Here is a 23,275-nt window from a genome sequence, read left to right on the forward strand (position 1 = left end):
GTTTCATGAGTTAGCATTCCAGAACTTCTACGTCCACGAGGACAGAGTCATTAACCTAACGAATATTGTGTACCTACTTATACTTGATTGAATGATGTTGCGTCGGTATTTCCCCTAGAACGTTCACCAACAATTGTGGTTCTCGGTTTGTGTAAGGCGTTACTCTAATCATATCGGGGATTCATTTATTTTCTCAACATTTTAATGCAGGGGAACTTCCCTGGAGATTGGTTATTTGCGGCAAAAACAAGTTTAACATAAATTATTATGAAAATATAAATGAAAACATGTTTTTACGCCAAATTGACACATTTATTGTGGGAAGTACACCACCTAACTCGTTACTTGTGATAATATCTTCTTGCTAAAAACCACTGTAAAGCTAGGTGTTCTTTATATTAATTAATGTATACTTTTAGTAAACTTTGTGTCTTAGTAACGATTTCAAATGCAGGTTTAGGATGAGTTGGCATTAAATTCTTTACCAAATAAATGACCTTTTGTTCTGTATGTATCTCTATCATATATCATTAAAAGCCATAAATATATGAAATGTTTCTTATATTCGATCGGTTAAATCGAATGCTTTCAAGATCCTCCTTTTTCCCAAAGATTGCGGAAAACAACTGCATCAGAAGATTGACCGTAAGGCGGTTGACATAATGCTGTTTTTCCATTAGAGAAGGGAAAGTTGCCTTGTTTGAGAATGCGTGCACATCACACTCAGCTAATACCGCTTTCAATGCCCACGTAGGAAGTGCGATTATCTTTATTTACAGATGGTTTATATAAAAGAACGTACTAGAGACTACATGCTTAAGACTTGGAACATATTATTCAGTAGACTGCCATACCGTCCATTGAAATTTTTTAAGCCATGAACAATATACTAGTAGCATTATTAGTGTGCGATCGTGGCTTAAACAGGTTGTGTAAATGATTTATTTTCAAATTAAGTAAAATTTGTTTCTTAATTAGTTAGTAGGTATTAGTTTACTATTCTATCCTTAGTTTCAATCAACCGTCATAGGTTGATTGAAACTTGTTACGTAAAAATACCGGTCAGCCCGCGTATTATTATAAGTCATGCGAATGAGTGCGTTTTGCTTATCGTTTTATTTTGTTATATTATATCATATATACATTAACTAATAAAAACGCATTTAGTATAACGTCGATGTATAAACTGTCAATAGCCTACTTCAGAGCCCTATTTACTTGACGACCTACGATTGTTTCCGTCATCAATGTAACAATTGGGCACAACTTTTTTTTTTAGTTATATGCGCTGAGCAAGAAACCTTCTCTTATCTCAAATACCAAGTTTAAACTATTCTAGGAAGTAGATTTAGTACAGTTGCTAATTGAAACCTTGATTAAAAAATTGTATAAAAACCAATTTAAAACCTCTCAGATAGATAAAATATATAAATATATGACGACTTGGGTGCTGTACAATTCCCGAACCAAGTATAAAAACGAACTGTATAATACACCACGATCCTATTATATAAAATTAATAAAATAGATTATGTTCACATAGTTTACGATTAACAAAGAATGACTTTAACGAACTCTTATATTATTTATTCTAAGTCAAGTGTACGGACGCCATTAAATTGATGGCGTTCGATTGATATATGTAGTTACTTCTGATGAAATCCCAAGAAATACTTTTGGTATCTAATAAGCTCAATTTTCTATAATTCACAAAAAAAACAGGTATATCTGTATGGTGAAATATATAATTTCTATAATCTTTTTACTCCACGACTTTATACTCGTAAAATTATTCGATAACTTTCATTTCTCTTTTCATCGTGGCACAATAATTCAATATACATATAATACACTAATATATAATCTGCTCTTTAATAACAATATCAATAAATAGTGCACAGCAACCACTTGAAATCGCAATAAAACCGTAGAGCTGATAACACGTTTTAATTTAGCCGGTTGCCTGTCCGTTATTTCGTGTGCTTTGCAGAAAGCATTTATTTTATTTAACATTATTATTCAACTATCTATACCACTCTTTTTACTTTAACATTTCGGTGAAAATATCATGGACATTTAAAACTAGCCAAATAGTGGTGACTTACTGATACTACTACACTTCACTACTTAGCAGAGAAAGTTGCAAAAATAGCTGTTTAGTTATTTCCATGTTGTTGATCGTTTATGGTTCTACTATCTTTTACCAACTGCTTCATTCACGGTTATTTAGCTTTAGGCAATTGTTTCGGGTACTTTACTAAGTTATATTTTGTCACTCCTCGGGACTAGTACTTTTTTTCTGTATTAAAAGTGCCCTAGTACTACTGTGACTTCGTGTATGTTAAATTGCATGGTGATTTGATTAGTAGTTAGGATGTGAAACCCTTATAAACAATACCGAGTTAATTTTACAAGCACATTTACAATATTGGTTAGGATTACTTTATTGCGCGAATCCTTTCTCTCTCTCCACTCAATCTTATTTAAATTTTAGAGAGGATGGTCACAACATTTTGGACTCCTATAAAACACATTAGTATTCATATAAAATATATCCATTCTAATACTCATCAAAAGCCTTAAAGCCTCTTCCAACGGGAGGGTTTGCCCATAATAACCAGACGGGGTTTGGTAATCGCCATGCCAGTAGAATATAACAGAGGACGCTGCTGCTCGCTCTCCTCTATATTCCCTTAGTCGCAGTCGCGTGCACTTCATACATGCACAAAAGCACTGCCTACCCTCAAATTGATATATAGCTCGTACAGAAGGAGGATTATTGCCATTTGATGCAATCTTCTTGCTGTACGCATACACTGCTAAATAACTCAGTGCACGCCACTGTTTAGTCTCCTTATACAACACCCGCGGAAAGATGAAGGAAGCTGAAAAACTTTTATCACCACACATCACAATACAGCTTCATAATATAACGATATATATTATAATATTCTTCTTCTCTTCTAGTATGTACAGACCGATACGCGATATCATTTCATGTCATGTGTCATTGAGAAACTGCTTATACAAGAGTACGTACATTGTAGCTTTTTAATTGCTCGCTGACACTGGATTTAAGTAATTAGTTTATCGCAATTAAAACAGTCATATCTACACATACAACGCACCAAGTTAATAACAATGAGTTGATAACATGAAGTTGTGATTAATGAACTTAATTTTTTCGCAATAGTAACATAATCAATCGATAGGAGTTTAAACTATGATATGACTACTTATCTTTTAAAACAACACCTCAGAGAAAGGTTTCAATTTAAACTATGAAACCTTTTATTTGACACTAAATACATTTGTTTTAATTTTATTTTCTTCACATATTTTTCCTCTCATGCCTATCCGCCATATTAGATTCGCCGTGAAGGAGAATTAAATTTAATCACTCCCGTTAAACATAGGTACTATTTGATTTTAGGAATCTGTGGTAATAGATACTTAGTCCGGCATATCTAGTAATGCTCGCAATAGACTTTTACAATACAAGAAGCGAAAACTGATTGCCAGTTTTGGAAGGGACCTATCGTGTTATGATTCAAAAAAATTCACCCAGCCCATTTTGTTACGTTTAGGACTTCCACTTAAATTCAGAGAACACACTTTACGTATTTGCTAGAAATCTCAAGGTAGTCATAATTTAAACCATACACAATGAGAATAACGCTGTATTAAATACGATCACAATGTACACAACCCCGTGAGTGTTACTTATCGAAACTGAAACCACTGCAGACAAAAGTAATCAAATGATTTAACAAAGTAAAATGTAAAGGAACAATATCAGTTTTTAGACACGTAACTAAAAGTAAAGATTGTTTTTCATTTCTATAGGGTGAACAAAACTGTGCAAGATGTACATATATTTGATGGGTTACTCATAATTTATCCGCTCAGCATCTCCGATGGCTAGACAAATGCAATATCTAAATAGAGCCAGCTTAGATATTACGAAAGCTCACTATGTAGTCGATAATAAATTACACCTGGCCATCTTACGTAAGTCAGGTAAAAGTTACCGCTCGCCCGCAACTATTTTGAACTTCAGATTGCGAGAAAACTAAATTGCAACCTAAACACAATAATGTGAACGTCCAATGTCTATATTTACATATGAAATGTAATTAAGTACAATGATTGATTCATTCCCCAGCTTCAATAGTCCAATACGTATGCAACACTCAAAGCAGCCTTCGCCTCAAAACGTATTTTAGGTCGAATTGACACGATCGCCATTTGTGAGTAATCTTAAATAGTAGCTCAAGGCATATCCAGTAATGATGGAACCCATTAAGCTAATTTGTAACATTTTTTTTTACAATACAACTAAGCCATCTTCCGTTACGGACCTTTGCGGCTTGCACTCAGTGTTTCCTGGTTATAAAGAATTTACATCTCCTAAAATTACTACTTAATTACCTTGATTTAATTATATGTAATTTTACTTCACTTTAATTTACAAATAGGGTTGCTTACCGAAAACAATGTTTAAAATGTAACAAAAACTTAACAAATTCTCAACATTCTTGGCTGGAGTACCTTGATCTTTTGTAATTTTGTTTTAATTCTGTCTTGCTGGTAAAACAAGATATTTATTTCAGGATATATTTTTCTTCCAATCTCTTTTATACAAATTAAATTAGTCAGGAACCGGTCTTGCTCACAATTGTTTTCGCCCTAGTAGCCGCTTGCGTCGTAACAACTATTATACAACAAATCTTATTAGCTGAACTACAGACTAACAGTTACGTGGCATCTATACTACACCCGACGTGGTCAATTTCCTATGGCGCATATCTAATTGCTGTACATAATTTTTCTTTATTCATCTAACTGAGCGTGGTAGATTTAAAGGAAAGATAATTTCCACTGCTAGTGCTAGTGTTTCAGTTAGATTCGCAGGTTTCAAATAATTAACAGTCTTATCATTTCCAAATGAAAATCACATACAAAGTAAAGTATCAGTAATTCCCAATAAGCAGACCAACACTCATAATAAATACTATCTTGGAAATTCAAAAAACCGAAAGAAGTATTTGTCGAAAGTGAAATTTTTTACAGCTTGGTGTAAATTAAGTAAACGGTGACATTTGTGTTCATTGAGATGATAAATTTCCGCGCAACGTTTTTAGGGATCCGTGATGCTCATAAAACATGGAAACTTAGAAAAGCGACAGTCGATAAAATATACTAATCCCAGATACAAGCGAATTTTCTAGTAATGATCCTCGCTTAACAGATACATTAACATCATTGTAAAGGTTCTATGAAAGATTAATAAAAATACTCACGTTATCTATGTGAACTTTATAGAAATACCACAATAAAATGTACTTTCAAATCAAATATTTTATCGAGTAGAATAATCTATCAAGCTGATTGTATTGGATCTATTAGCACCAAACTATAGTATTGGATAGAAGCAGGCCTTACTTTGCGGAACTAAGCTTAAATTGCTACAACCCGCGAAAAGCAGGAGTATCTGTATGGTGCAATTTATAATTTTTTTTTAATCTGTTCACCAAACCGATCTTTGGCAATGTACTCTCTACGCACGTTTAGCTCCGACACCGGAGCATCCTCGAGAGATGATGACTTTACAATGAATAATTGTTACGAGTAAGTTGAACAACTACGCTAGTTACATGTTACGTGTTACTATTTATGTGTGTGGTACAAAGTATTGACTTAACTACGGAGCCCAATCTTGTGCATGCTCTGATGCGCACTTGGCCGGGTGTTATTGATCACGTATTACATGGCAAATGCGTATATCTTCGAGTTTTTAATGGTTTATTACATTTATTTGAAACATAATTACTAACTTGTCTCCTGTGTCATGTTTAAAGTCAATAAATTACTTGTTACTGAGCAATTTTTTGTGGTAATGTTTTCGATTTGGAGCTTCAAATAAATAATCTTTTAAACAAAATATGACAGTCACGCTAAAATATGTACATATTTTATTAATTTTATTTTCATATACACCAATAAGGGGTAAAGTTTTATCAAGATGTGAGGTTTATATGAAAAGTTTTAAACAATTTACATATAGATTTTCTTATGTACATAAGAAAATCTATATGTAAATCGTTTTTAAATCCGCTTTTGGACAATACGGCACGCCTACTCAGCCCTGTCGTATTGAATTTACCAACGCGCAAGCGGTTTCGCAGTCAATTTGTCGCCTCTATTGTGTATTACAACGAACAACAGCGTTCGTCGTTGTTTAAAAATATCATCATTCAAAATATTTTTGGCCACATTCCCAATTGTAAGGTTAATTTGAAATATTTCGCAAAAACCAGGCAAATCTGCACAGTGCTGTTAATAATTTGTTCTATCTTCGCAGCCCACTGCCGCCGCCGAAGACCGTGTGTGGTGTCACAAACAGATCTTCCAAAATGCCTTCTCTAAGCACGTGATGCTCGGAAGCACCCTCAGGAGATATTGACTTTATAACTTTACACCATGCACAATTGCTGAGACTCAATTATAGAGAATGCATTTTGAGTGGTCTGTGTTGTGTGTTGTAAAATGATTGAAGATATTATAAATTGCACCTTACAGATTTACCTGGTTTCGCGGATTATAGCAAATATAATCCGCGTAATATTAATTGTAAATCATGGAATTCCGCATAGTATCGCCTGCTTGTATCCACTAGCATTAGTCGGTTAATTTTCTTTATTAGCAGCCCCGGTTTTGCGACATTATACGTATTTCATTTTTGCACTTTTCACTTTGTCGTTCCTATTTTCAAATATTTTTTTTATCATCCAAAACGACTTATCATTCTACTTTTTCTAGAAAACATAATTATTAATCTTTCAGCATACCGCATGAAATACTAGTTTTCATTTGCTATTTAAGTTTCGTTTCTAAATTTTTGATGTAAGAACCCACCCACCCGAACTAAAACGAAAATTGGCAACGTTTTATTTCAGTAGTAAATAATTGTTTTGTAACTTGAGACGTTGCACGATGATTGTGTAGGTATGTAATGCGTAGCAATGGAGTACGTAATGTTTGTAAATCATCAACATCAGCTCCACAAGTAACCCATATACTATAGATCTCCCAGACGGGGGCGTGGCTGTCGTCACGGCGCGTCGGCGCCGCGTCTCTAAAAGATTGTTCTAGATACAAATTTCCCATCCATCTTTCCCCGCACTGAACAACGTAAAAATTAGTTTTCTTTAACCTTTAAATGACAATACTTGCATAAGAAAGCAAGCAAGCAAGCAATTCATGCAAGATTTTTTTCTGATTATTCAGAAAAAAATTAAAACAAGATATAATATCGACAATTAATTATTGGATATCTATTCCTGAACTATAAATCATTAATTTATGCTCGAGCCTATGCTTGCGTTTATGTAGATTTTGTCAATCTTTTGTTTAATGTATGCCCCTTTCTGTTTTCCTGACAACGGAACAAAAATGATATATAATAATAATCGGTTGGTAAGGTAAGCCGTAACAAACATGAACTAACTCACATTCGCAATTTTTATAAGGAAGTAAGGATTTTTTTAATACGGAAGAAAGAACATCGATTTTGATCCGGACAGATATAGATTTGATTAGGCCTTTAGAGCATATTATGCTTGGCGATGTCACCATAGGGCGCAGAAGGTTGTTTTCGCGGCTATAAAAAAAAATGAATTTAGTAGCTAGAACAAAATTAAAATTGCTTTATAATTTATTCTTAACACGCTTGTATAATTAAAAACAGGCAATTGAATATTCTATTAAGTAATCATGTCATTAAAACATTTATATGCTTCTTGAATGAATGCGTGATTCGTCGTCAAAAAATCCTCGGTTTCAATTTCGATTCTCGAGGCGCGTTTCGCACCTTGATCTAAATACTTGCGACATTGTGTAGACATCGCGTAGTGCGTTTGTAAGACTATTAATCTATGATTTTTCAACTGATTCCTCACGTAATTTATGACCGTTAAAAGTAAGTATAGACTTATGAAACATTCTTGCGCAACCAGCGCAAACACCTAAATGTTTTAATAAGTTCTATAAATTTTGCTAGTCCCTTTCACCGACTCTATTGCCTCCACAAGAACACCAATATAGGTTTATGTAGCTTTGATTTCAATTTCATTTTCACAAATGTTTCTAGGGTTTTTATGTAACTACATAAATTGATTGATAAGTTGTTATTACACAATAGAATCAAAATTCTTTATTCGTCTAGTAAAAGTAACTCTGAAATGAATAAGTGCACAGTAAAGTCGGTCGTCTACTGAGAATACATACCTGCCTTTTACTTACCCATTGTTTTCGAAATCTCGCTAAAAAGAGAATTCGCATGTATACTCGGAGTTGATCTCAACATTCAATTTCAAGCTAAGATCACTTAAATGCAACAATAAAACATGACGAGTTGGTTTATAAAATATGAATAATGTTCGGATCATAAACGAGATAGATCTATGTGGACAGTATTTGTTACGCAAAGTGTTCACGTGAAGTATTAGTGATTTTAATATGCAGGTAATTCAGCTATTTTATAATGGAGACATCGACGGAACTTCTATCGGGCATTGGGTAACCGCTGGAAAGAGCTTGGTTACGTAGAGGTTTCGATACAGCCTCGCGTCGTAAGGCCGTGGTTGCAGTCACGTTGTCGGTGAGAGGCGCCCCTCCGTTGTCGGAAGGTCGCGAGCAGATATCGCGAGGAGAACGGCATGGAATGAATCCTTTAAAGACACGCCCAAACGCCGATTTGTTGCAATTTAATATATTTATTTTTCACTGCAATGCTCTTAAGGTTCTTTTATATACTTAGTATAATCGGACGAAAAGCCTTTATATGCTTTTGTTTTTTTATGTGTTCATAGAAATCTGATGACAAAACAAAATATACAATTGGTATGGTGTTTTTTTAATTGGCTTCCATTAACTTTGCACTAGAATATGGGCAGTATAGGTACAAGGGAGTATTGCTTTTAAGAATAAAAACAAAATGACAATGGATACATTTAGTTGCAATTACACTTGTTGTTTTTTCGCAATCAAAGCGAAATGCACTGTTTATAACTAGTTCTTTTATGCACTTGTTGTAGAATGTACAACAAGTGCTTAAAACAACCCATTATATGAACGAGTTGTAGGTAGTAAACTACTGTCGCTATTGGACGATATATTTGAAGCACTGATTTACGCCATTATTATTTGAATACAAAATTGATCTAGATACCTACCTTTTGCAAATTACAATCATGAAGATTGACGCGTTCATCCGTTCTTATCGTAAAGTGATAACAAATTACACGTTCAAGTGAGCTGCGCGTTATTAATCTAATCAGCAGCATACGAAAAATAATTAACATGGAATAGTTCATTCACCGTAATGTAAAATGTTTAGAATCAATTGTTTTCAATTTCTAAGTATACGTTATGCGATGGTCTTTAAAATTTTTGCAAACGCAGAGAATGCAACGTTTGTAATTAAATTGTTCGGTGAGCGTGATAGTTTTCCTTGGTTCAGTAGTCTGCTAGAACCGTAATCGAATGTAGAATTGTTAAACCGCCGTAAATACTTTTTAAAGAAACGTGGGATAACGTCGAAACTGCTATGCAGTGTTTTACTTACTTAAACCGACAGCCCCTTTCAAATGTTAGAAAATGAAAAAACATCGCATAACTATTCAGACTTTCTGCCACGCTTATTGATCCCTAATATGCCCATATGATTAAAATTTACTTAATGGCATTGGAGGACATTTTTAAAAGGTTAGTTAAGTGTTTTCAAAATACGTAGTTAGCTAGTTCAGTGACAACAAAACGCGAGACTTGAATATCGTATTTTTCACGTATGTCGGACATATAATTAAATGAATTGATGTTACCTCACCACTGCCAACGATTGCGACAAGACGGCCGTATCGTCCATTAGAAAGTCGGTGAATATGCAAATAGTATTGTAGAAACCTCACGAATAACTGGCCACTCACTTTGCCTTTAAATGTGTCTGCGATGAAAGTGACGACTACCGTTAGTAATTGTTAGAACAATTTCTTCCGCGGGCGTCTCCGAAATTTCAAGTGTTAAATTTGATCTGGTATCGAATAAAAGATCTCGTCAATTTGGGTGCGATAACCTGTGTATATCTCAACGTCTTCCTTATTGGATTTAGTTAACAAGTACGTACCTATATTATGTTGTTTATCAACTCGTCGGTTTCTCTGACGTTTATTTGTTTGTTTATAAGAAGTATTTATTATGCTTAACCTTTACAAATTAGATATCAACGATTATCCGATTAAGAGTTATTATTTTATAATGTACCTTTTTAAGTTTGTTTTAAAAAGTGTTTTTACTACAAGATTATTGTCTGAGAAAAACCTTCCCCGTACATTATTTTAGTATAATGATCTCAGTAATCATGAAGAATTCATCAGCTATACATCGTTTGCTTTTAAATACAAAATGCCGTTCATAGTTCAAACAAGGTTACTGTCATTTGTGGCGGAAAAAAAACCACAATCTCGTACCTATCATAAAAGGCATTAAGGTGACGAGAGAAGCGATAAGAATAAAATCGAAATGGGCGTTGTAAACTGACTAATGATTAAATGATAAAAAGTTATCTTATGGACGTAATTTTACCTCAGTCTTGATAAACCAGATAGAGGCTACGTTTTTAAATAATATGGCTTTAGTTATAATTTTTGTTAACAAATAATATCTTGTGTATATAGAAAATAAGATAAGAAGTCGGTAAGCAATTAACGTGGGGCCGATCACAACCCAGCTGCGTGGATTTCCCGCTACGCTGCGTGTTGAGAACTATTTATTATCGTTCACTGCTGACGTGCGCCAGTTTTAACGTAGCGTATTATGTATTTAATATCTTTGCCACTAAAGTCGATATTGTATTATACGACCCGTACCACCTCCACAACGTTACGTCAATAAAATACAACACGTTAACTGGCTCGGTTGGGGCGAACGGCTGCTGGCTGCCTGATTCGCGTCCGGGTTTGTCACATACAATCTATTATAGCCAATCTCTCGAAACTTTGAACGGAACTTAATGCTACCTATTCTCTCATGCCTAGTTAATAAAACAACTCTGAGGCAGCAAAACAAGCTAAGGCTATTTTGTACGTATGTCTCTTGTTCGAGCACACCGAACCGGTTCGGTCGGCCTCTCACTTTGCAACTCCGTGTACCGCTTGCTGAGAAATTAGGTAAGCAACAAAAGCCTTGGTCGCTGTGCACGACGAATAAAATACGATAAACAATTACTTCGAACTACAAAACGATATCAGTTGCATAGTCTACGGGTTGCATAGTCTAGAATGATGTAACAACACTGAATGATCATAACCGACAAAGTCATCATTGTCCATGTGGATAAGGCGCGAAAAAACGAAACGTCCGAACAGTATTCTAGCAATGCCTTGAAAAGCGGATGATGAATTTCCTCGTATTTTCCGGTCCAACCGAGGCGTAGACTCGAACGACCTTCGCTAAAAGACAAACAATGAAACTAACAACCTTGACATGATACGAACAGCAGCTGATGCATTGGACTCATTACCTACAAATTGATATCTAATCATATTACATTTATTAATTCGCCTTAAAAGTCTGTAAAACAACAACAATACAATGAAACAATAACAGATATTCAGGAGTCTGCAAATGTAGCGGGCTGGGCGGCTGTTAACCGAATGCCGACGAATCCATCGCGACGAGCTCTTTATATCGGCCGAGGTTGCTACCGCAGAGAAAGCCGCGCCCCGCACTCCCCCGCTATGCCTTCGCACTCGTCTCGTAGCGGGTTTTTTCCTCATCAGCTCTATAATTGTATGTAGTATATCTCACCTTGGGTTCATCACTCCGCGATATGCTTTCTGAACCTTTGTCAAGAGTTAGTTACTTCTACATATTGACTGTTTTTATTTTTTAATAACCAAATAAATAGAAAGAAAACAAAATTCTGTTCTGTTCGCAACAAATTCATCGCGTTTCTTGTTCGTTAAGTAAAACATCACCTCTTAGATTTCTTTTGTTTATCGTGATGGCTGATCCATTATTTACGAGTTTTTGTCGTATCGCGTCAAAGGTGTGACTTCTCGGGACGAATTTAGACCTCATTTTAAAGGGTTAATTGCCTGGCATTGTGGTGCTGGCAAACGTCGTCAGTCCGCGGCCCACGACCTTAAAAGCGGCTCGGGGCCACGCATGTAGTGACGTGCGTCGCGCGATGTTCGGACACTTTAAGCCATCTTATCATAATTCTCTATTGATAACGCGTACCATAATATTGGGTTAGGGATTATTTAGTGTTCTTTTTATAGCCAAGGTTTGTCATTTCTCACCTTCGTTATGACGATTCAAATTGAAACGATGTAATACGATACCTGACCAGCAATACAGTCATATTTATTGCGTTGGAAACTAGTTCTAGCAAAAGCAAAATGTCTATACGATCAAATTACAATTGCACATTACGTTCTCGTGCAAATTCATTAAACATCGCGTGCGAAGCGTCTACTTGGTGGCGAAACGGTACGTTGCGCTGAGCGGCTGAGTGTTGCCATTCGCCGCGACGTTGCCATTCCAGGCGATGAAAGTCAAATGTTACTCATTACTAGACTACCCTAAATAGCCCTCGCATTTATTTATAGCGATTCCCCGCGCTTTCATCAGTGTACAACTTCTGATAAGTAATTTTTCCAATACAAACTTTCATTCAGTATTCTATTCTACCTGAACCAACAGGTTGCATAGCCCGCCCGCATCATCGCCGTAAGAGTTAAGATGACACGTAAGTCATCTTAACTCTTTCTGTTTTTCAAAGGTTTGGGCGCCTAAGGGTCGTAGCTTGATGTTAAATATTCCGATACCTTCCTTAAAAAATTGTCTGTCACTAGCAAAAGAAGAATTTTCAAATTCTACTGCTTCCATAGGTTAGCGCATTCAAAGCAATAAACAAACATTATTTTAAAACTTTATATTTTTATCGAAAAATTTGATTTTCAAATTACATATTATGATGAATTATTTTTATTCGTCGTTAGGCTCTAGAAAGATTTCCTAGCGATTTTGTCGCCTAGCGATTACGTCATTTCGTCAACATAATAACACAGATTGTAAAATTGTGTTAAACTAAGTGAATTCATGATTTTTTTCTAACTGCAGTTCATATGTATCTTATATACTCTTGTATCTCGGGAAAGGCTCTAACAATGGGGATGAACATTTATATTTAGTTTACGTTATAATTTTCTATTCTATTTTAACTCGTAAGAAATGGTTAAAGGTGTATTGCAGACATGTCATTTACAAACGTGTCAAAGATGGCAAGAGATTGCAAGTTATTACCACGTAAATTATTTAAGAAATTGCAGTAGTTACTAAAAAAAAACTTATATTTTCTAAAAGTAATAAATAATTACGCTAGAGCTCGCGTTCTGTTGCGTCAGCCTTGTTTTCTTCTTTGCTAACATATTGTGTATGCATTCAGCTGTTCAGATTTGACACAAAAATAATAAAAACTTTCCAGTTTTTATAAATGGAACCCTTCAAAAGTCGGTCGGAAACTCATAATCTACTTAGAGATCTTCGTTTTAGGAACCGGTGGTTCTTGTTAAATAAATTATTTTTACCTAATAAAAATTAAATATAAATCATTCATATACGATATCTTTAAGTACGTACCTAATTATTTATCTGAATTGGTTAAATTATCTTTATGCTCGGAAAATTTTACGCTTTGTGGCTTGTGTCATCAAGATCTGATAATCCAAAGAGTCGATCGACTTACATGTAAAATTATTAAGGCCTTAGAGTGATCTTAAAATATTAAAGTTATTTTTTGCTTCTGTGATTCTATCCATCCTATTCCATCGTATTCATAACTCGGTTGCCAGAGTTCGTAGGCGCTCGACAGGACTTATCAACATCCACAGATATACTGCATTTAATGTCAATTATCATAGCCTTTCGGATAGACTGGTAAACTTTGAAAATTGTAATTTATACTTCTTTCCAATATGCCTTGTATTACAAACACAGTATTGAAACCATTTTAATTTTAAATTATTGCTCATATCAAAACCTTAATGGCAATGATATTGTAAAATACAGAAAACATCTTAAGTAACCATCAGAAAAGTGTAGGCTAAAGTTTGGTCAGGCTAAATACACGTATAATTCAACTCATCAGGCTAATAAACGGAGTAAATCTAGCGTGTGGTAGGTTTTTTTGTGGTTACTCTAATAAGATCAATTTATACGTTTTCTTTTATCTTATGTTTGTTTTTTTTGTTACAGAAAATCTCCATTCCGGCTCCGACGAGTGGCAACGGGTCACCAAGCGAGTCCACATTTAAATTCAGTATCAATAGCAATGCAGAAATGGAGGGTCCACAGGTAAAATGTTTGATTGTTTTCTTGTTAGAGGCTTGGTAATTAGAGCATGCAAATTAAAATAATTGCATAGGTATAAACCTTAAACATTACGATTATCAGATTGAAATTGAATATAAAACCTTTGAGAGGTGAGACGCTTTTTTTCGCTTTAAATGATCAAACAATTTTTTGGCCAAAGTGGCTACAAATTTTGGAGACCACTCCCTGTAGACTATAAAATGAATGGATAACATTAAAATTTTTTTACCAAGAAGAAAGAGACCATCGAGATCTTAATTTTAAACCCTCCTGGCTAAAACGTCACCGCGGCTAGCAGCTTATTTGAATAAAATTGTTATTTAATAATAATTGCTGTATTACTGAATAATAATGGGTAGCTACCATTATTAAAAAAGCTAGAAGTAATAATTTACGGTACATAATTTTTATGAAATTTAAAAAAGATGCACTCAGTATTTTAAGAAGATGTCAATTGTCTATTTCGGTGTCAATTTGTTAAAATATGAGTGTAATGGAATTATTATGAAACAAAGTAATTATTGTTTATTGAAACGTAGAAACCAATGTCGCCGATAAAATGATAATACACCAAAGGTCAATTTCCCATATCATAAATATGTATAATTAATTAGCTTCTCCCATATTAATCTCCCCCCGGTTAATAATTTTATATGAATTTTTGGACATAATTATAATAATACATTTTTCGACAAGTCTTCATCATAATGCATCAAAGTACGATAAATGACTCGGTCAACGCTGCACTTTGTAAGCTAGTACAGGTACTTTCGAATAATAAGCTTAATTTTAGTACGGACAATAGATCTTCTTGCTTACGATCAAAGCGCTGTCAAAATAGAGACAGCTTATTATGTCGTCAGATCGCTGAGTAAAAATCGCAGTTTTATGACATCAAGTTTTTATGACAAAATTCTTCGTCTTGTCGGTAGGCACCTGAGGAAGGATTTTATTGTTTTCTGCATACTTGTAGACTCACAGCACAGTTGCAATACCATCGAAACCACCAATTTCGACACTTTCTTACCACGTAGGAAACAAAATTGTGTTGAAAAAGTATGTATTTTTTTATACGACTTTATTTTTAACGTGCTACTTACCTACATGTCTTTATAATTTAAAGTTATCCATGTTATATATAGCCTGGGAGAAATATTGAGAATTAATGGCGGAAACCATCCCAAACTTATAAAAATAGCACCTGATACCTAACAAATTTGGGGTTCTAATTATTTCGGTGGATGGATGCGGGCAGACCGCTTCAATTTCGATAGAAACAATAACAATACCTAGCAGCATTGATACTTAGTGTTAGTTAATCACCATGGAAGACAATAAAAGATCTAGACTTTTTTTGCCAAGTTTAGAAAGATACGAAGCTGAAAGCAAGCCCGATTGAGCTATTTAAAATTTATTATTTGTATGTAACTTTTGTGACCATTCAATAATATCGAAATCATATAAATGGATGATGGAATTGGAAGTTGCCCTTGCAACTGTTTCTGTGCTCAATTTGAACGAGTTATTTTGTAAATTCATGTTTTTACCCAACTGGTTTCCCTTCGTGAAGGAAACGGAAGATTTGAGATACAATTGTACAAGGAAACGCTTTGTTAAACCTATCAGCTGATATTCTAAAAAAATAAAACTTAACTCTACACCACCTCGTCGATAAGGTGTGCTCGATTCTTTTTGTAGGTCGCTGAGCGGTTGTTGCCATAATTTGTGACCGACAAATTCGTCAAGTATTTTCCTTCACGTATTAACTTGAATAGTAACTCTATATATTTGTGTCCTTCTTTATCACCTTTTCTTTTCTAATTCTGCAAAGATTAAACTGACTTAGCCAGGGAATTTTGATAAAACAATCAATAAATTTAAAATTAAAATGAAATGAGATATTCCACTATCATTTTAAATTAATTCGCTCCAATCGATTCAGAAGTTTGCCGAATTTAAATTAGTGTAAGCTTTAGTAACGTTAATTTCCCTTAGTGTGACTTAATTTAAACTATTGGAATCTTTAATCGTAAACTAACGATGTTATGGTGAAGTGAACTATCTCTAGACGAATGTCAGGTTTTAGAGAGCTAATTCGGTTGATTTCCTAGATGTTAAAGCACTAGATGTTAAGCACCCAAGTATAAAGGTTAAAATGTACGTAAAAATGCAAATTACGAGATGCGAGATCTGTCGCGGTCGGATCAATGGCTTGGCAATAAAATTTGTATAGTCGCGGGGTGTGTATAGTCGCGGGTCGCGATAGTTTGTATTGCAATATGGGAACAATCCAGGAGGGAGTTAATTCGAAATCAAATACAGGCAATTTTATTAATTTGTTTAATTATTATAGATTCTTTATAATATGCTCATATCCCTGTCACAAGGTTATTACGGTCTGATATAATTAGTCGTACAAATGTATTTTTGAGAACAAGTTTGAAAACAAGATTGGGCACGTAGGAAGCAATTAATCGAATGTCTTCGCCTAAGTGAGTTGTTAGATTGAGGTATTATTACTGACTACGGACGGGTTATGAATTTGATTTTTACTTATGAGTTTGTATGTTGGCCCATCCGTTGTTTTTTATTTCCCATTACAGTTTAAAATTCCCTAGTTATATTCTGATAACTAAAGAAAGAATAGTTGTGTGCAAAAATACCAAGCATCTGGTTATTCGAATAACGAGGGAGCTTTTTTTTATCAATTAAATTTTTGCTTGCACACTTGCTTCCAATAGTTAAAAAGTCAAAAGGCCCTAACCAATAGGGAATGCCTTCCTTAGATGAAATGCCAACTATAAGGAAACGGGCAATTTTTTCCCCGGGAATGGTAGTTTAGTGTAGTTAATTTAGTGAATATCAACAAAATCAATTCAGCCGCTAAGATGTTTTGTTTCGTACTGAGATAGCTAATGGGTACGCGCTTGACGACAATCTTGCCTGGTGAAAAACAATGTCGAAGGTAACAATGAAACAAACAGACACTCTTAGTTATAATACGGTTTTACCAATAAAAATATAAAGAGGTCGACATTTCGTATTCCCCTGTTTTCTCATCTCAAACTGTCCCGATTCAATTATTTTTAGCATAGAAATTGTGAGACAGATCATGTCTACGTTTCTCTTACTTTCTTTCATGTTATTTTATTTTCCAATTTTTACTTCGAGCGCTCGTTAAAAAATGAGAAATATTCATGGTATTATGGTCATTTTAGAGAGTCCGATTTTCTAAAGTATTTGTGAAGAAGGAGAAATGTTTGGGGCATCTCTACACTTGTCTTTGATTTAAAGAAAATGCTCTAGAGCCCTAGAGGCATTATCCAGCGAGGGAGAAGGGGAATACATTTGTATGGAGAATCCCTTCTATACTTTCCTCTTAATATTGCAGGGTTCGTTTGAGTGCGTTAGGGGTGGAGGAGCTCGGCGTTTGGAGTCGTGTGGGCCGCTGCCACGGAGGATGCGCGTGCAAGCCAACGACGATTCCTATGAAGCCACCAAGGATCGCATGTCCAGAACTATCGCCGCGGAGCAAAGCAAATGGTACGGGTTATTTTATTCAGTTCTTGGGCCTGTCACCGTGCTCAAACAGCCGAAATCATTCGTGTGACGTGTACGTAAGGCTGCTGATGCCGATCTTTTCTGGGTCGCTTCAGCCGGCTGAGCTCACTCTAATCGCTTAGCGAGACGCCAATGTCGCAGAGTCGTTCTGGGAAGACGCGCTGTTCGAATACTCTTTTGCTTTGCACTTTAGCACTTAAATTATGGGATGTGCCTTCAGCCTCCATGCATGTTCTGCACAGAGGAGAAATATATACGATTGTTATCGACATCGGTATATCTCATAATTAAAAAAAAAAATGGGAAGGGGAATATGGCGAAGCGTCATGTTTACTGACAATTTAGTTTCTTACTTACACAAATTTGGTAAATTAATTTTGAAATTTGTCTTGAGGCCTATGTTTCTTGAGTCCACCAAGAAAGTTTAACTACCAATTAAGATACAGTAACTAAAGTAAGTGTATTATCAATTGTTTGGAAAGTTGACCTAAGTTGTTCTGTACAGCGTTACAGCGTTACAGCGTTAACATAACAGCGTTTCGTGAAGTAATTGTTCCTATTCATTTTCCACCTGGGCTCTAAAACGATTCCTGTAATCGCATAGTTTAAGATTTCCTTGTCGTCACCTTCTGATTTTGAATATAGGTACTTTGTACACGTTCAAATGATTCATGTTAAAATTCCACTAAGTAGTACTTTTGTTATTTCAGCACACGCGTCATAAAACCTAACCAAAATGATATAGGGCGGCGAGTCAAAGTTCGCTCGACACATCCAGCGTATTCGAATGGACCGGCAACTCAGGCGGAACGGCTCGAAAGGGCCGAGCGGTCTGAAAGACCTGAGCGGCCTGAACGACCTGAGCGGCCTGAACGACCTGAGCGGCCTGAACGACCTGAGCGGCCTGAGCGGCCTGAACGGCCCGAAAGGCCAGAACGGTCCGAACGGCCCGAACGGCCTGAACGACCTGACCGATCAGAACGGCCCGAACGCCCCGAGCGGTCAGAAAGGACTGAGCGACCTGAACGGCAAGACCGTCCAGAGCGACCAGAACGGCAGGAGCGCCCGGAGCGGTCCGATAGACCCGACCGGACGGAGAGAGCTGAACGAGTAGAAAGGCCGGCGGTCATTCCGCCAGCTACCCGCCCGCCAGCCGTCGCGCCCTCGCTCCCACTCACACAGCCCCCTCAGCAGCACCCGCAACCACATCCTCACCAGGCGCAACGGCCTCCCCCCAACCCAGACCTCACCAGGCGGCCTATAAAGTGAGTATGAAACACATTATTAAACATATAACAGAATGTTCAAACTCTGTTTTAACGACGTTATGAAAAAGCGCGTTGTAATTTAGGACTGCGAAGCGCAATAATTACAGTATCTTTTTTTACTTTTAGAGCACCACAAATGAGAAAGTTCAGAAAGAATAACTCCGTTAATTTCAATTAAAATTTACTGCATTAGTTGAATAGGAAAATAATCTGGGGTTTAAAAAAAAACATGACAAATTCTCACATATGGGGTTTGATAACAATAATTAATGAAATTGAATAAACATAGAATAAGGTTCATAGTTTAAAAGCTTGGAGTACTGACACAATCTTTATTCTTATTTATTCTTTATTGTAAATATAACATTAATAATAACTATTACTTATCTCCAAATTAATAAAAACTTTTTCAATGTCACATATTTAACCTGCCTAAGAATAATCCTTTGTCTGATAATAGTCTTGATTGTTTAAATCTTTGTTCAAATTATAGTCCGGGAGGACGTAGGAAATGTGAGAGAGGGTGTTTAAAGAAAACTGCAAATAACGGGCACCTCCCCAAAGTGCCTTCGCAAGTACAATTTTTAAAATGGAATAGTGATATATATATGGATAAGAAAATTTTATTATTATGAAGTATACTGAGGATATAAATAAATAATAAATATCCAGAGATTTTTTATAGGACAAAAAGGGGATTTAAAGTTAGTTTAGGCTTACTTAGAAAATACGTAACCTGACAGTTCCAACTAAATACCCTAAATAGTGAAACAATCTTAACACCTCCTAAAATCATATTGAGATTACCTTAAAGGGCCACCTTCTTAAAGTTAAACACCCCGCGAAAATAGCTCGTGCCCTCTTAGAATAAAATACGTTTGTGCAAAAAATATTGACTTCCAACTTATCAGTTCTCTTATATAAACAACTGAATCAATATATTGACGTGACGTGTTGTGTTCTTACGTTTATTGTCATATTGACTTTTAATAACGTTATCATATGATACTAACAAATTCCCGTGGTTTTACCCTTTAGTAGGAAATAGTATAATAACCACTTTCGTGAATGTTGGATATATAATCTTTTGTGGTAGTTATCTTTTGTAGTTCAATATAAAATAATTAATTTTATATTTTTATTAAATCTAAGAATTATATAGTAACTACGAGATTCTTAATATTAATGTTTTATTTGCATAATATAGAACGTTTAGACACAATATATATTGAAAATAAAATGATAAACTTTATTACGTTATCTCATTATCAATAAGAGTATTTTTGATAATATGTGGCTTTTATGAACAGGATGTGGCTTCTAGTTTGATTCAGTGACCAAATTATTTCACATTCTAGCAACAAAATCGAACATTTTAATTCTATAAGGCAATGTAGGAAAATGCTGAATTATTTATTTTTATTTTGTCATACCAACAGTTTACGACTCCTCAGCACCGAGATTAGAATTTAAAAAATAATCACTACGTACGTAGATTAGTAGAGTATTTATCTTATGTTCTGCCTGAACTTTAATATTATAGAATATAATAGAACTAGAAATATGATATAAAAATCAGAATCATTTACTTTCTAGTTTTCTTTCATTTATGTTTATAATTGTAAAAGTAAATAGCTCAAACAATCGTATCTACTGGTGTAGTTTTTTTGTGTGTTTAATGAATTGAACCTAGAAAACTTTACATTTATAAAGTCACAGAAAATTACAAGCTCTTTTTGAAATGTTTTCTTGCATTAAATATCCCCTTTTAACGGCTATATATATATTTTATAATTAACTTTGACGTTATCTTTATTCATAGTGGTACTTATTTGTGGTTGCTGCTATTCTGATGTATGGATCTGCCAAAACAATGCTAGGCCGGAGAATTTTGTGGTCATGATTTCGCCATGTTACCGGCAAGTAAAATGGCGTCTCACTTTCCAATATTGATTTTGTAATACAAACCTAACTTAACATGGCGATTAGTCCTCGCGACGAACTGAGTCATGCCACAACCAAGGTTGTGTACAAATTATTAAGTTGAAACAACTCAAGGCAATAATTCAATAGTCGTGATTTCTTTGCGCCTCGGCGTGTTCGCGAATAGCTTCTTCTCGTATTTAACTAATTAACTCCAATTAGTTAACTACCAATTTATACTAATTTGTTATTGTTGGTAATAAAACGGTTGATGGCAGGTTAGTAGGTATGGCTTAGATTGCGACATAGCGATTGAATAACATAAAATGCACCATCATCCTTAACATACCACCCTTTCTATTAGAGAGAAAGCTCTTGCAAATACCTTAGTTGGCGGGCTCCTGTAACAATGCTAATCGGCGGCCTTTAGTTATATTCGTTAGTTGAACTATAAGGCTCTATTCCACCCTGAAGAAGTAGTCTTCGAACATATAGGGTCTTACAAATTAATGCGGCATAGCTTCGCAATAGTTATGCACGAAACACAGAATATAGTTGTCACCAACCATCTTTTTCCCGCGGAGGTCGTACGTGGCGACTAAGACAGCATAACGCCCAGCTTTATAATTATGGGCAAACTCTCCCGTAGGGGGACTCTCCGTCGCCTTTAGTCCAGCAGTGGGCAGTAAAAGTGTCATAAAACACTGATTAACTATTGCAATGATATGCCAAATATGATTAAAAGCCCCTAAATATCTCAAAAGTACCTTGATGTGGGCTGGATCATTTCCGTTTTACAATGTCCAATTATTAAAAGTCTGTGATAATAACCGGCTACTGGTTCAACGTGTTAAGTGCTCATCGAGGGGATTGGACAATCCAAAATTTACTGTCAGAAAACCTAACGATTTTGGCCCCCTTGAAGACACCATAAGTATGTCTACCCATTTTGTCGTCTTATCACATAGAAATGGGACTCGTTAATGGTAGACATAATTATCTAGTAACGAGTTTATGCCCTACAGGGCTTCCTGATCCGTAGACGAACCTACTTACCACTAGACCATCAAGGCATACTTATTATGCAGTATGTAATTTGAGTCCTTAGTTGAATCAGTGAAGCTTAGTAATTATTTTGCTGTCTACTTTAAACTTGGTTAGTGCTAGTAGGTACACTCACATGCTAATCAAGTTACGTCTTTTGTGTTGATATACCTGTAGGGCGAACATGCGTGCCACGAGACAATTATCTCTACCTGTTACTCGTATTTTTTGTATAGAGATGGACGAGATAATGTGCAGGCATAATATAATAACTTTCTCGTGGCGCGCATGCTAGACCTACTGGTTTATCAATCACAAATTTATTTGAAGAAGGATTATTAAAATAAATTTACGGATTTTTAATCCACCTTGATACGAACCAACAAAAAACAAACTCTTCTGCTTTATTATTGTTAGTATCTACAGATTGATGTGCCATCTTTAACCGATAGTCAATCCATTCCTTATGTTCAGTCAGACACAAACTAAATGAAACCTTTTCTTTTTTATTTTCAGAGAAAGACTTATACAATTATTAGCACTGAAACCTTTCAAGAAGCCCGAACTGTATGCGAGACTCGGCAGCGGTAAGCCATATATCTACTACAATACCTATATATCGTCGTCTGAGCTATCAAACCTCGTTATGTGCTTAAGAGCGTTTTGACATGAATAAAAACAAATATAATACATAACGAAATACTTTTAAGTCTAATGTAAAATCCAGAAGTTACTCTTGTTTCAACATAATTTTTTTGGTTTGGAAATACTAATATACATAGTTATTTATTTTTGAACAAAGAAAATAGTAACTAATTTCTGAACACACAACTTAATTGGGATTATTGAGACGTTCCTATCAAATTACCTGTAATTTTCGTCTGAAAATCGATTAAGGAGATCTTCATGTTCAGCTGACACTATTTAAGGGGAAACAAAATTTAAATTAGTACCCTATTAATAAAATATATAAAGTACCACAATAAATATGAACCTACTTCATAAAATTGATAAATAATCAACATTTTATGATCACCAAA

At 35.2% G+C, this 23,275-nt stretch overlaps 1 protein-coding gene across 1 annotated transcript in view; it reads left to right on the plus strand.

Moving 5' to 3' along the window:
* The window catches only part of LOC120632751 (RNA polymerase II elongation factor ELL), an 86,789-nt gene that overhangs the window by 40,412 nt on the left and 23,102 nt on the right, over positions 1-23,275 (plus strand). Inside the window, exons 3-6 of the mRNA XM_039902741.1 lie at positions 14,323-14,421; positions 17,831-17,982; positions 18,711-19,265; positions 22,752-22,822. Of these exons, the coding sequence (XP_039758675.1) occupies positions 14,323-14,421; positions 17,831-17,982; positions 18,711-19,265; positions 22,752-22,822 (877 nt within the window). The remainder of the gene's footprint in view (positions 1-14,322; positions 14,422-17,830; positions 17,983-18,710; positions 19,266-22,751; positions 22,823-23,275) is intronic.

This window comes from Pararge aegeria, chromosome 20 (genome assembly GCF_905163445.1).
Source record: "Pararge aegeria chromosome 20, ilParAegt1.1, whole genome shotgun sequence".
Classification (NCBI taxonomy): domain Eukaryota; kingdom Metazoa; phylum Arthropoda; class Insecta; order Lepidoptera; family Nymphalidae; genus Pararge; species Pararge aegeria.